Below are 13,559 nucleotides of genomic sequence, written 5' to 3'. Positions count from 1 at the left end.
ATGTGATATAAATACTTTTTTTAAAAAAAAACATATATGTTAGTTTATGTATAAAGAAGAAAAATGACAGAATAAACAAATGTGTTGACAGTACTTGTCTCTCAGGCAGTGGAATATAGGAGATTTACACATTCTATAATTTGTTATGCCTTTAAGATTTGAATTCTACACAATTCACCTGTACTATTGTTCTAATTGCTTCTTCAGATGTTGGGGGTAAAAATCTGTGAAGAAAGAACTACCTGATGTACTAGCTGACCCAAGAACTTTTTTCTCTTGCTCTTATAGTGAATAATATTTTGATATATTAACCATAAGTTTGCACTTTAGTACAATCTTAGTATTGAAGTACTACATTCCCAATTTTTTTTTTGTCTCAAAGAAGAGTGAGGAACATCTAAGCCTAAAAGGACAAAGTCTAATTTTTACCATTTATGCTTTCTAGGGTAACTCATGTGATTTGGAATTATACACAAAGAGGGAGTACAAAGCTTCTTAAAAACCTGTCATTCCACCTCCTTCACTACCTCCAAGACAGATTTGGGAGAACCTTCAGGAAGAAGAGTCTAAAAGAGCCTGGCCAGCAATCAGTTCACCCACAATATCCTGGCCCTAAATACTAATTTCACTACCACTCTTGTCCTCCCCAAAGCTGGATGTAACACTGGGGTGGGAGGGAAAAGAAGAGGACGTAGAAGAGGCACAAACCTAGTATGTCTGAAAAGTTTTAGGGCAGTCTATTGATGTGTGGGTTCCAAAAACACAATTAAATGGAGTTACTGAAAATTAAGCTATTACATTGCTTACAGTGCTGATTTCTTAAAATGAGATTTTTAGTCACTATACTTACTTCATTTACTTTTCTTAAAAGTACTTAGCTGTTCTTTTTTTTTTTAATATATAATGTTTTTAATTTATTTTTGAGACAGAGAGAGACAGAGCATGAGCAGGGCAGGGGCAAGAGAGAGGGAGACACAGAATCCAAAGCAGGCTCCAGACTCTGAGCTGTCAGCACAGAGCCCAACGTGGGGCTTGAACTCACAGAGGGCGAGATCATGAACTGAGCCAAAGTCGGACACTCAACCGAGTGAGCCACCCAGGCGCCCCATGAACTGTTCTGAGTGAAATATAGCAGCTTTCTTAACTCTGCTAATACAGAGGCATCTTTCCTTTTAAGTCTTCTGCCTACTTTGCATCCAATGAGGTGACCAAGATGGCCTGCCTGTTAACTCTGAGCTGGACCAACGTTTAGAAGGGCTCTTCTGGCTCTAGGTCCTAACCACCCTTTTCTTTGAACACGTGCTTTAGAAAACTTGTAATTATACATCCTTTCTCTGTTTAAAATACAGATAACCCTTTTTTACAAGCCTCTTTCCTGTTTTACAACCCCAAACTGCCTTTCTGAAGGACCTGGGAGTCATCCTTTGACACGTAATCCTCAAGGAAGATAACACCCCTATTCCCAGTCTCTGTGCGAGGGGGGGAGCTAGCTTCCAACAGGCACCAATCAGCAGACACAGATGGCCTCATCAGAGAACCACATGGGCAAACTCAGGAAGCTACTCAAGGTGTTCTCCTGGTCAACCTTCCCTCCAACTTTTCCAACTTTCCCACTGTCTCACCCCAGTCCACAAACACCTTCCCACCCTTTGTTTCAGCAGAGCTGAGCTCAGACTGAGTTCTGGCCTCTCTTCCCTGCTCCGGTAGCCTCGCATAAAGTCTTCCTTGCCTGTTTTACTTCGTCCAGTGCAATTTTTGCTTTGACAGAAGAAAACTAAGACAACGTGAGCTTCCTGCAGCACTTAACTTCCATACCCCTTCTCTCTATTTATTGAACACTTACTGTGTTCTGTCAGTTGAAATAGTCTAGTCACCCTGAGAGATGGGTACGCGTAATATCCAGGTTCTTTCAGACAAGGAAACCCAGGCCTTGTGAAGTCAAAGTTTACCTTGGGTCATTGCTATAATCTGACTGTCTGGGTCCTCCCCTCCTCCCCAGATTCTTATGTGGAAATCCAAACCCGGATGTGATGGTATCAGGATGAGGGACATTGGGCACGTGATTAGGCCATGAGGATGGAGCCCCGATGAATGGGATTAGTGCCCATATTATAAGACAGGGCCCCAGAGAGCTCCCCTGCTTCCTCCACCATGTGAAGGACACAGTGACAAGATGCCTGTCTATGCATCAGAAATCAGGCTCTCACCACACACTGAATCTCACGGAGCTCTGAGCTGAGACTTCCCAGCCTCCAGAACTGTGAGAAATACATTTGGGTGGCCCAGCCCACGGTAGGTATTCCATTACAGCAGCCCCAGCTGACTGGGACAGTCACACAGCAAGTCAATTCTGGACACCCAGCCCTAGACCCAAAACATGTGCCTCCAGACCCCTGGCTTTCAGATCTGAAGGCAACCAAAATAAAATTCTGTTTGTTTAATGTGTTCCCATTAGCTTCTCTGTGTGTCTTGGGGTCCAGAGAAGTGTCTCCTACTTCATGTGCTTGTTTTGGCACTTTCTCCTCCCTGGGAAGTCCGGGATGCATTCCCCAGAGCAGGGGCACTTGGAGAGGAAAAGGAAGGGAGTGAGGTCCAGTGAGGGACATGCAAAACTACAGGATGGAGGGTCAACGCTGGGTGTGGCGCCGAGCGGCGAGCGACATTAGACAGCGAGGTACGGGGAATATTATATATGTTACATACAACGGGCTTTGGAGGGGGCAGAAAGGGTTGTGGACGGTTCCAGTGTATTGGGGCTTTTGGGGGTGTTGGGGGGTTCGCACTTTCCGGCTCTGCACTCAACAGTGCGGCCAGGGGGTGGGCCTCCGGGGAAGTCCAGGAGGCCCACCCTCCGCCTCCCCGGGGGAATCTGGGGAGAAGACACCACCAGGGCGGGGTGGTCCCGCACTCACCGCTCGGGCCTCGAAACCGCCACTACTACACCTGCGCCTCCGCCGCTGAGGGACGCGGGTCACCGGGCGCGGCGCCTCCTCCCAACGCCTTCGCCAACCGCCCAGCTGCCTGCCGGCCCCGCGAGCAGGTCAGCGGCCATGGACCCTTCCTCGCGCAGGCGCGCACGCCCCCACTCCCTAGCCTGCCCCCTCCTCCCTGCAGCCCCGGCGCCGTCCCGCTTCGCCACCTGGCCCGCACGCGCCTCCCTGCCCCCTGCGCGCACTGGACCCTCCTCCCGGGACCCCTTAGAGCGTGGGGCCCCACCCAGCACTGCCCGAGGCCCCCAGACCCTCAGGGTCCTACCTCGGGGCCCGTGCACTTGCCCCCAGGCTCTCTGCCTCTAGACCCCGCTGGACCACCCCACCACCCTCCAACTCTCGCGGGCTCCCCTCTCCCTCAAGTGTCATGGTCACCTCAGCGGGCCAGTAGCTCGTGGCAGGAAGTTGGGAGAGATTCAGTGGCCGCCCTCTAGGATCTGTGGGCGGCAGCAGAGAACTTGCAGAGGTTCCCCCGCTCGGGGCCCGCAAGCCTGCTGCGGGGGCCACTCGCAGCCCCCGACGTGGGGCGACTCTGGCGTAAGACGCGCGGTCCTCGAGTCCAGCTCCCCAGCGAGCGCCGCCTGCGCCTCGACACGTGGGCGCTCTGCGCGTTGTGACTCCCACGGAGTCCTCTCCACGCGCTTCTCCGACCCGCCAGCCACTCAGGGGGCCCCACGTCCCGACCTCTCTCCTGCTCCACATATTCGTCAGTGGTCGCTTCTCTTGGCGGACCCCACCCCAATACCCACCTTCGGTGTAGCTTAAGCGTTGCCAGGCAGGTTCTGAATTCTGCCAGAGGCAAATCTCTTCCCTACCCCGCCAGGGATCGGGTTCTGGCCTCCAGGCAGCAAATGGAATTGGGTTCTTGAACTGTCAGGTTAAGCTTGGTCAGGAGAGGGTGCTGGCGGGACGCTACAGGACCAAAGGCTGCTGCTCCAGGTTCAGTGTTTTCTCTTGATTGTTGCTCTCCCCTTGCTGCCAGCAGCAGGTGTGGAGGACATTTCTGGGCATTCACCTCCCCCGACCCCCATTAACCGTGGATTCTCAGTGACTCCGGCAGGTGCCCCTGCCTAGCACCAGCCTGCCAACAACCACAGAGAAGAGTTTCCTGCTTGCTAGATCCAGCCACAGTTCCTTGCTGGCTAGCCTAGGCAGCCTGTAACTATGGGGTGTTTCCTGCTTGCTCAGCAGGTGTGGAACAGCCTTGACCCAGGGCCAAGAAACTTCTCCACCATCAAGTGAGCCCCAAGTTCACCTTCTCCAAGAATATCTGAATCCCAGCCTTGGGGAAGGGTCCTCTTCCAAGTTTGTTTCTTCCTTGGATATTTTCCCTCATCCATAGTGTATCCTTTAGAGTTCCCTGTACCTCCTATAGCTAACCCCCTGCTATAATTAATCATTCTTTTAACTTTCCCTGTTCAAATTGCTGTGTGGTTTCCTGACTCCAAGTGGGGATACTGACGAATGCTCCTGCTTACTTGCTTGGTGACCCTCGGTAAATCCCTTAACCCCTCTGCGTCTCCCATGTACAGTGAGGATAATAATAGCTGCAATACCTAGCCCAGAGTTTTGTAGTGGGATTAAATAATGCAATGCCTGTAAAGTGCTTAGTAGAGGAACTGACATAATTTGTTCGTTTCTTGCTGGAAGATAAGAGGTGAACTGGATCATAGGGACAGTGAAGAGACCACCACACTCAAGGGATTTTAAAAAGAGTCATTAATGATGCCAACTGTGAGACTAGATGCAAGTAAGACCTTAATAAAATGAGTTCCCCCTCCTCTTTTAAAGTTTGCCAGCCTGCAAATTTTGCAATTACTGAAATCACTGGTGATGTATGGCACGTATGGGAGTGGAACCCACAGAAAGTTATACCTAAAAACAATTAGCTTTTGGGTATAATTTTATTACTCACAACTATCCAACTAAGAATATATAAACCTTGAACAAACCATCCTAAAGTAGAGCAGCTTCATGGATTCTTTCTATCTTGCAACTGGACAATAATCATCTCTTGTCTGCTCATCTGCCCATGAATCTTGAGAGTTACTAGATTTCTCACATGGCTTATGGGGGACTCCATGTGGCCAAACAAGAATCTGAGGAAGAGCTCTGTATATCATTCTTTACTTCATTTCTTCTTCTTTTCTTCTTAATCAGAGGTGGGACAAGAATAGAAAAGAAAATAGTATTTTTTAAATAATGGTTTTGCTTTCTGTTCTTGGACTCTAAATGTTATGGTACAAAGATTCTCTTGCAAATGAAGGATCTTGGTTTGAGTTTTGGAAATAATAACCCAACACACCCCTACCCCTTAAAGTTTGATACTGATTTTAATTAGATCCTTTTTGGTATAAAATTGTGTGTGGGTGAGGGGTGCCTAGGTGGCTCAGTGAGTTAAGTCTCTGACTCTTGATTGTGGCTCGGGTCATGATTTCATGGTCATGAGACTGAGCCCCACATCTGACTCCGCACTGGGCATGGAGACTGCTTAAGATTCCCTCTCCCTCTCCCTTTGCCCTCAAAAAAAAGTGTGTGTGTGTGTGTGTGTGTGTGTGTGTGTGTGTGTGTCTTTGTGTGTGTGTATCCATGGGAAAAATGGTTTGATACATGCTTAATGTTCCTCTTAACCACAACTCAAGTACTGAAAAAATCCTTTTGCTTTTCAAGCTGTCCCATTTGACAGCACCATTATTTTTGGATGTTTCTGTTTAAACATTCAGGATGCTCAAGAATATGTCCTTTTCCTACCCTGATTAATGCTGCTCTTTTGTATTTCTAGGAAAACAAACATTTCACCAAATGCCTTTAGATTTGCACATGCTGGATACACAAGCCACCCATGTAAATTTACAGAAGAGTGACATATGTATGTTATTCTTTGGAGGACTCTTTATTATGTAAATACATTTATGCCAAGATATACACACCCATAGTAATGCCCCTCTATGTGTCCAGTTATAGACATAGTAGTCTAAGGAAGACATAAGGGTCACTGTTTGGGAGTAAATCTCATGGTACCTTTTCTTGATAATCACCTTCTGTGTTCTCTGGGTTAGCAAAGATCAGGAAGACTTGTTCCAGTGTTATCTGACTGATGGAGTAGTCTTCTAAATTGAATTTCTCTTTAGCTTCCTCCAAAATACCAAACACCTTTAGCAACAACAGCAGTAAAAAAGTGCAGTTACCATTGCAGGCCCCCCCTCCAGCCTCCAACCCAGCTGAGCATCTCCTGCCCGTCCTCCAACTCCTGCCAAGTTCATGTTGGAGGACAAAAGGGGAAGATGAGAAAATGAACAGATAATTGAGAACCTGCAAGGAAGCACTTCTCTGTCCCTATTATCTTGTTAGACTGACAAATAATGGGATTTAAGAAAGAAAAATCAATTAAACTCTAGGGGCCTTTGAAAAATAACATACTTTAGGGAATTTTTCTGCTCCTCGTACAATGTCAGCCTCCCATTACGTATGCTTGGATATCAGATACTTCCCCCATCAGGAGCGCTTTCTTAACATGTAATGTTAGAAGAGCATGGTTTCTACATTCACCTTTCCCCAGCTGTTGTCCTTGCTGGGAATGTAGTAGTTTAGGATCCCTTGATTCTCATGCTTTAATACACTACCTAAGAAATGAAAGCAAGATAGATAATCTTAACATACCATTTTTAATTTCCAAAATATTGCTATATCAACTTCATTATACACAATTGTTAATACAAAAAAATGACATGGTCAAATAACCCACTCTCTTTGGTACACATGACATGGTTAATTCCTTTCAGATTTATTCCTGATGAATAGCCTTATTGTGTGGAGTTCATAGCAATTACTAAAGGTATGCTTTCAGGTACAGTAAAGTTGTCAGCTCACATGCCCCATATTCAAAACCTGAGCCTCCTCAAATTCTAATGTTACAACAAGACTTTATTCCTGAACATAGTGCTGAGAATATGATGAGCTGGCTGGATTTTCACTCTGGTTGTGTGGATATGTATGCATGTACAGTGTGCTTGGTGGGGAGGAGAGGAGGACAATGCCTCCTCACTATTCGCATGATCACATGCCCCATGAAAGACAAAATCATACCTATAGATTACCAAAGTCAGCCTGTATGTTCTGTGTGTTCTTACCCACTGGTGGAATGACAGGGAAAAGGGTGGTATCCATTTCTAATGGGAACAAACATATTTACGCTCATCAGTGCACATACGCAGGTTGATGAAAATTGGATTAACTGGGTTCAAAATGTTTTAAAGTAAAAAATACGTGTTCATAATGGTGAGATTTTTTAATGCGAATTTTAATGCATGTATTGTCTCCATGGTCATGTACAGCTCTTTTTTGTGTGTGAAATATTTGAAACATGGAGTTTAATGAATTACTCAAAGCAAACACTGGTGAAATCATCTCATTTAGGCCAAGTAATAGTAACACAGAAACTCCCATGTGCCACTTCTCAGCCTCTATCCCCCATAAAAAGTCACCAATACCTTCATTGTTATCGTGGATATTTCCTTTCCTAAGTGTTTTTACCTGTGCATACACCTCTAAAAATTGAGGTAGAGTTTTCCTACCTTTGAAGCTTATGTGAATGGAATCATCTGATATATATTTTTTCTTTCTGCTTCTTTCACTAAATGTTGTGAGATTCATTCATGTGGTTGCATATAGCTATAATTCATTTTCCTCTGTAAATAGTAATCCGGTATATGAATATTCCACAGTTTGTTTTCCATTAGGCTACTGATAGACATACAGGTTGTCTGACTATTGTGAATATTGCCGACTTAAGTATTATTTTACTTATCTCCTTGTTACAGGTGGATGCAAGTATCTAAAGTGTAGATGTAGGTAGAATTGTTGGGCCATAGCTTTTTTAAAAACTGGAAAGAGTGTCACTCGCACTCTTCCTACAAGAAAGCTGGAAAAATTGCAAATAATGTTTTTTCAGATCAGTTTTTTGATAGGGCAAACTCAGAGCAACCTGTGTCTGGGGAGAGACAGGCATCTACAGAGAGGATTAGGGCCAGAGCATTTGTTTGTGCAAGGCAGACACTGCCAGATGATAGAAGCTGAATTTAAAGAATGTAATAAGTAGCTAAAGATAAGTGTGGGATAGCAAGAGAATTAAGAAGCCCACTCTTTTATTTTTAACTTCTCTGATTTAGTTTTTTTTAGTAGTGCTTCTTACACACATTAGAGAACTGGATTTTGCTTATGAGCCAAGCTGAATTTTTTTTTCATTTCATGCAGGAGTTAAGTCTATTTATATATGCTGAAAGCAACAGTATGTTTAATTGTGGTCCTCCTATATAATTTTTAAAATTATATATACATATATACAGATAAATGCATAACTATAAATACAAATGTAAATATACAAAATACATGTGTGTATGTACTTCACCTTGTGGTTGGTTCTTTTTATTCTTACTGTTATATGGGTGATATATTTTGTCCTTATGGTTAACTTCATACTAATGTCTTTTCCTAATACCCATAAATAGTCCCTTCTTTTCAAGACAGTGGTATAAACATTCTGTGCTCACCAGTAGTTCCTATGCAGAAACTTCTCCAATCATTCCTTAGTCGATACAAAATTTTTGTTTGTATAGTCTTCAGGGAGAACCACTGGGGACAATATCTCCTGAATACCTATTTGTTTATAACTCTTTTTGAAATTTATTCTTGAAGATCATTTTGGCTGCATGTGAAAACTACAGGTTGTATATTTCTTAGCATAAAATGTTTTATCACAAAGCCTGAGATCAATCTAATTTTCTTTCCCTTATAAACTTTCCTTCTTTCCCTTATCTTTTTACCTGGAATCCAAAGGTCAACCACCTTTATTATTAAAATACAATAGTTACATTGGAATACTCCTTGGTGTTGATGATATTGAGTCAATTTTTCAGGTTGTCCTTTTAGTAAGCAGGTTTGTCTCATCTTAGGAAATTTTCTTGAATGATAGTTTTTAGTATTTATTCCATTTTATGGCTTTCCTTTTCTTCTTTGTGGACTAATTTCATATTGTGTTGGATGGTCCTTGCCTTGCCTCTCTCTTACTTTCACATGCTTAACTATGTTTCTGTTTGATGGTTTTCTGTTTTTCTCCTTTCCAATACCGTTCCCTTGTGCTTTCTGTGTGGTTTATTTGCTCTTGATAGTTAAGTATTTCTGAAATATTTACTTAAAGTATTCTCTCCAGTGAGGTCAGCTGTCTTTATATATCCCCTTGTTGTCTAGCCATCTAATCTTCTTGCCCTTTCAATTCTAATTTAGGATTTTCTTACATACCATCTATTCCCTTCTTAATTCTGTAAGCTCATATTGAAATATTAGATACTAGTTTCATCTACTTTGAAGCCTTACAGCTCTGCGGTTCTTTCAATCTCTGTAGGTTATTTTCTTTTATCCTCTTTTATGATATTTTTCTGTGGGATTCAATTTTAATCTTTTCAATCATTTATATTTAAATGAGGTTAATTTTCTTATAGCTTTAGTAGGTGTTTCCTATGTAGAAGGTAGGGTATGACAGAATATTTTCTTAGCTTTAGAGTCCTCTTTTGAAGGGTTCCTTCCAAGAGTCTTCTGGGATTTATCAAGTAGACCTTCCTCTGGTACTCTCTGATATCTGCCTCCTGTGGGTCTCTCCACTCCAAGCTTAAATTTGAGATCCTTTCCTCCAGAAAGGATATCTGCTTGCTTCTACTTGGAATCAGAGGATGCTACTTTGATGAGGGAGCTTGGGGCAAGCTGAGGGCAAAATGCAGGCTGGCATCCCCTGCCCCCCCCCCCCCCCAACAAGTGGAATATGTGTGATATTCCTTGGACACTCCTGGTTACCCAAAAACAAAGGAAAGGGGTTTAAGTGCTTGCCACAGTAATATGGGAAACTAAGGCAAATGAAAAATTAAGTTCCTTTACTGCTTGTAGCCCATTGACAAGTCCTTGAAACAGAGTGACCTCCTTCTAGGAGCTTAGGTGCCTCGATGATGACAGTTTGCTGGGGCAAAAGAGAACATTAGCTTAACATTATCCCAACCTTAAGGATCCTGAAAGTCTACTTCCTTTATCTCAACTGCCCCAAGATATATGCTGACAATCATACTCCAAGCTTACGGCCCCCGATATACTTCTGAAGGGTCTCAAAACTGAGGTTTTGTTAAATGGTAATAAATGATGTTTCCCTAGCAACAGCTAGCCCCTCAAGGTCCTGGAAACCTTGCTTCCAAAATTCTTTCAGAGACTTACTCTATCCCTGACCCCCTCTCAGCCTGAGGGTGTATAATGAGTTACCCATCAGGACTCCAGTGCAGCTCTTTCTGCCCATGGGTTCTGTCCCCATGCTTTAATGAAATCACCTTTTTGCACCAAAGATGTCTTCAAGAAGTTTTTCTTGGCCATTGGATCCAGACCCCATGAACCAAAACTTCATCATAACTGACCAACCCACTTGTGGCTGTCTCTGGATGAGCTTCCCAACCCTGACAAGGGTCCAGAGCTTCATCAATGATCCCAGTGCCAAGATGGCACTCGCTTCCACAATTCGCATTTTCTAACTGCTCACTGTTTCTTTTATTTGTTTTGTCCTTTTTTCTTATTTTCTGGTTGTTAAATTTTTTTTCCCAATTTTGTTTGTAAGACAATTATTGTATTTAAGATGTTTTTGTTTAAATTTTTACCAATTTCTAGGTTATTTTACCAGGAGCACTTTTCAGAATATACAAGCTAACATACTGTAGAAATCATCTTTGCCTTAAAAAAACCACATGGTCATTTACATTTACTCAGGATTAGGCAGAATCATTTACCCTAGATATCTGATTATTGTGGCAAATCCTCTTTAGAGTGTACATTCTAGATGACTTTTGCTTGCAATATTTATTTATTCTTTTTAAAAATCAAAATTTAGGTATAGATGCCATGTCAATTCCTTTTTGATTCTGTCATATTTGAATAGGTATTTGCTCTAGCATAATGTAAGAAAGAACAGGGCAACAACCACCTTACAGTTGAGAAAATGCCTCAAACCCACATTTCCATTAAAGCTCTTGTGTCCACATCCTTGAAAATAGGTCTTGGGTCAGTGTTTAGTGTCCTTCCTTCAAGAAGAGCTAGGACAGCACACAGTGGTGAGGTTTTCTGGTCACAGCTTCTCTCATGGTAGTTTATCACATGAAATAGAAGTTTGATAGAATAGTACTCAAAAATATGTGAATGAATGCATTAAGTGAGTATTAAACTTCTTTCCTAATGGACGCATCCATCTGCATGTGTCCTATGCACATCATAATCACTATGGCCAACACTGAGGTAATTACTTTCCCATACATCTATTCTCCACATCTCCACTTCCATTCATTTCTTATCTATTTTCTTTTTTTTAAGTTTACTTATTTATTTGGGGGGGGAGGGGCAGAGAGAGGAGGAGACAGAGAGACAGAAAGAGAGAGAGAGACAGACAGAGAGACAAAGAGAGAGAGAGAGAGAGAGAGAGAGAGAAAGAGAGAGAGAGAGAATCCTAAGCAGGCTCCACACTGTCAGCACGGAGCCTGACACAGGCTTTGAATCCAGGAACTGTGAGATCATGACCTGAGCTGAAATCAAGGGTCGGATGCTTAACCGACTGAGGCACCTTTCTTATCTATTTTCTGATATTTATTCCTACTGTGTAATCAATCATACTCTTTTCCATTGCCTGAAAGATAAACTTATAACTCCTCAGCCTGACACACAGTGGGAATTTCTCTGATATTTTACTCACCCTCACAAAGTGGAGTAAGATGAAAAACCAGAATTATTAAAATCTTTCCCATGCCTCTGCTTTATGTTTAAGAAAGAGAGGTAAAGGGGCACCTGGATGGCTCAGTCAGTTAAGTGTCCAGCTTCAGCTCAGGTCATGATCTCACCATTCATGAGTTCGAGCCCGCATCGGGTTCTGGGCTGACAGCTCAGAGCCTGGAGCCTGCTTCAGATTCTGTGGTCTCCCTCTCTCTCTCTGCCCCTCCCCATTCATGCTCTGTCTTTCTCTTTCAAAAAATAAATAAACATTAAAAAAAAAAAGAAAGAGAGGTAAAGGACAGAAGGAAATAGTTGCTGTCTCTGGTATTGTACCATATAGGCAGAGAGATGCTCGTTGCATTTAGCAGCAGAAGCAGAATTAATCTTGAGAGAAGAGAAAAACTTAGTGGTTCTTGTTTGCATTTCTATATCACATCCTGGCTGAGATATCAAAAGATTGGGATACATGCTTAGTTAGAATAAAAAGCCTTAAGACTTTGCAAAAGTAATATGTGAAAATGAGCATTGTACTTGAAAATATGACTTTAGTGGTATAATTTATATTGATAGCACAAATCCAAAACTGCCTTATTACAATGATACAAGAGATTAGTGAGAACCTTTTTATATGTGTGTGAAAAAATATGTATCGTAATGCTAAAATTATAGAAAGAAGGATCCCAAAAGGAATTCAGTATGGAACGTCAATAAATATCAATATCCCACAGGAAACACTTACTGAAGACATAAAACATATGGATGATGAAACAATAAAACCATGATTTAACACATCTTTATAAAAGTTAGCCTAACCTAGTTTACCTGGGAATGTCATTGTGATGAAAAATTTTAAATCATTCAGTTTATCCTCCTGTGCATCAATCTTGACCTTGATCTTCAGGACGTAAATGTTGCCAAACTTGCTTTTGAGGTGCTGAGGGCTACCCAGGCACATGAACTTTCCCTCCACCATGATGGCCAGCCTGGTACAGAAGGCGTCACATTCCTCCATTCTAGCAAAACATGATACCATAAAAAGTTCTGGTTTTGGAGGACATTCTGTAGTTCAAACAGAGCCAGGATTTGTGACTCTGTTTTCAATGTGAAATGGAATTTGGTAATCATAAAGATTATAGTTGGGAAGTGAAAAATTTTCAAACAATTAGTAGTAGAGTACAAATCCTCAAACACAGCATCTCTTAAACTTCCTACTCTTTCCCCACTCTTAATTATTTAACTCAGTGAGTATTTTTGGCCACTCTATTCATTAGGATTAAGGAGGAACTCACATACACTAAAATTTATTGTCAATATTCCTAGCCCCAAATAATTCTTGCTTATAGTCAGTATAGTACTTGCCAACCCTCGTTCAAGCCTCCAAATGAGCCACACCTATGGGAAGTTATAATGATGGCTTTGCCACTTTCACGTGTCCATGTCACAGCATCCCAGAGCAGGCGTCGGGCTCCAGGGTCCATGCCAGTTGATGGCTCATCTAGCAAAATGACTGAGGTATTTCCCATTAGGGCAATAGCAGTACTCAGCCTACGTTTGGTTCCTCCACTTTATGGTCATAGAAGGAAAGAAAATTTAGAAGAAAGGGAGGTTATACAAATTAGTTATTTATAGGAAAGAGCACAAACATATCAACAAACATTTAACATGAAATTCCACAATGTTGATTAGTTTTACTTCAATAAGTTAGGTCCAGTACAGGTGTATATATCAAATAACTTTCATTTGAAATGTAGATGAGTGACTTCTATGTAACTGATTTTAGCCACA

At 42.3% G+C, this 13,559-nt stretch overlaps 1 protein-coding gene across 1 annotated transcript in view; it reads right to left on the bottom strand.

Annotated features, from left to right (window-relative positions):
• Nucleotides 1-4,875: 4,875 nt before the first annotated feature.
• Nucleotides 4,876-13,559, bottom strand: part of LOC125928638 (phospholipid-transporting ATPase ABCA3-like) — a 164,888-nt gene continuing 156,204 nt past the window's right edge. The window contains 5 exon segments of the mRNA XM_049639368.1: nucleotides 4,876-5,141; nucleotides 6,012-6,143; nucleotides 6,540-6,613; nucleotides 12,597-12,787; nucleotides 13,167-13,337. Of these exon segments, the coding sequence (XP_049495325.1) occupies nucleotides 5,058-5,141; nucleotides 6,012-6,143; nucleotides 6,540-6,613; nucleotides 12,597-12,787; nucleotides 13,167-13,337 (652 nt within the window). The 3' untranslated portion in view covers nucleotides 4,876-5,057.

Source organism: Panthera uncia, chromosome E3, assembly GCF_023721935.1.
Source record: "Panthera uncia isolate 11264 chromosome E3, Puncia_PCG_1.0, whole genome shotgun sequence".
NCBI lineage: Eukaryota > Metazoa > Chordata > Mammalia > Carnivora > Felidae > Panthera > Panthera uncia.
Note: the sequence above shows the minus strand (reverse complement) of the source record. Positions and strands in the feature narration are given on the sequence as shown.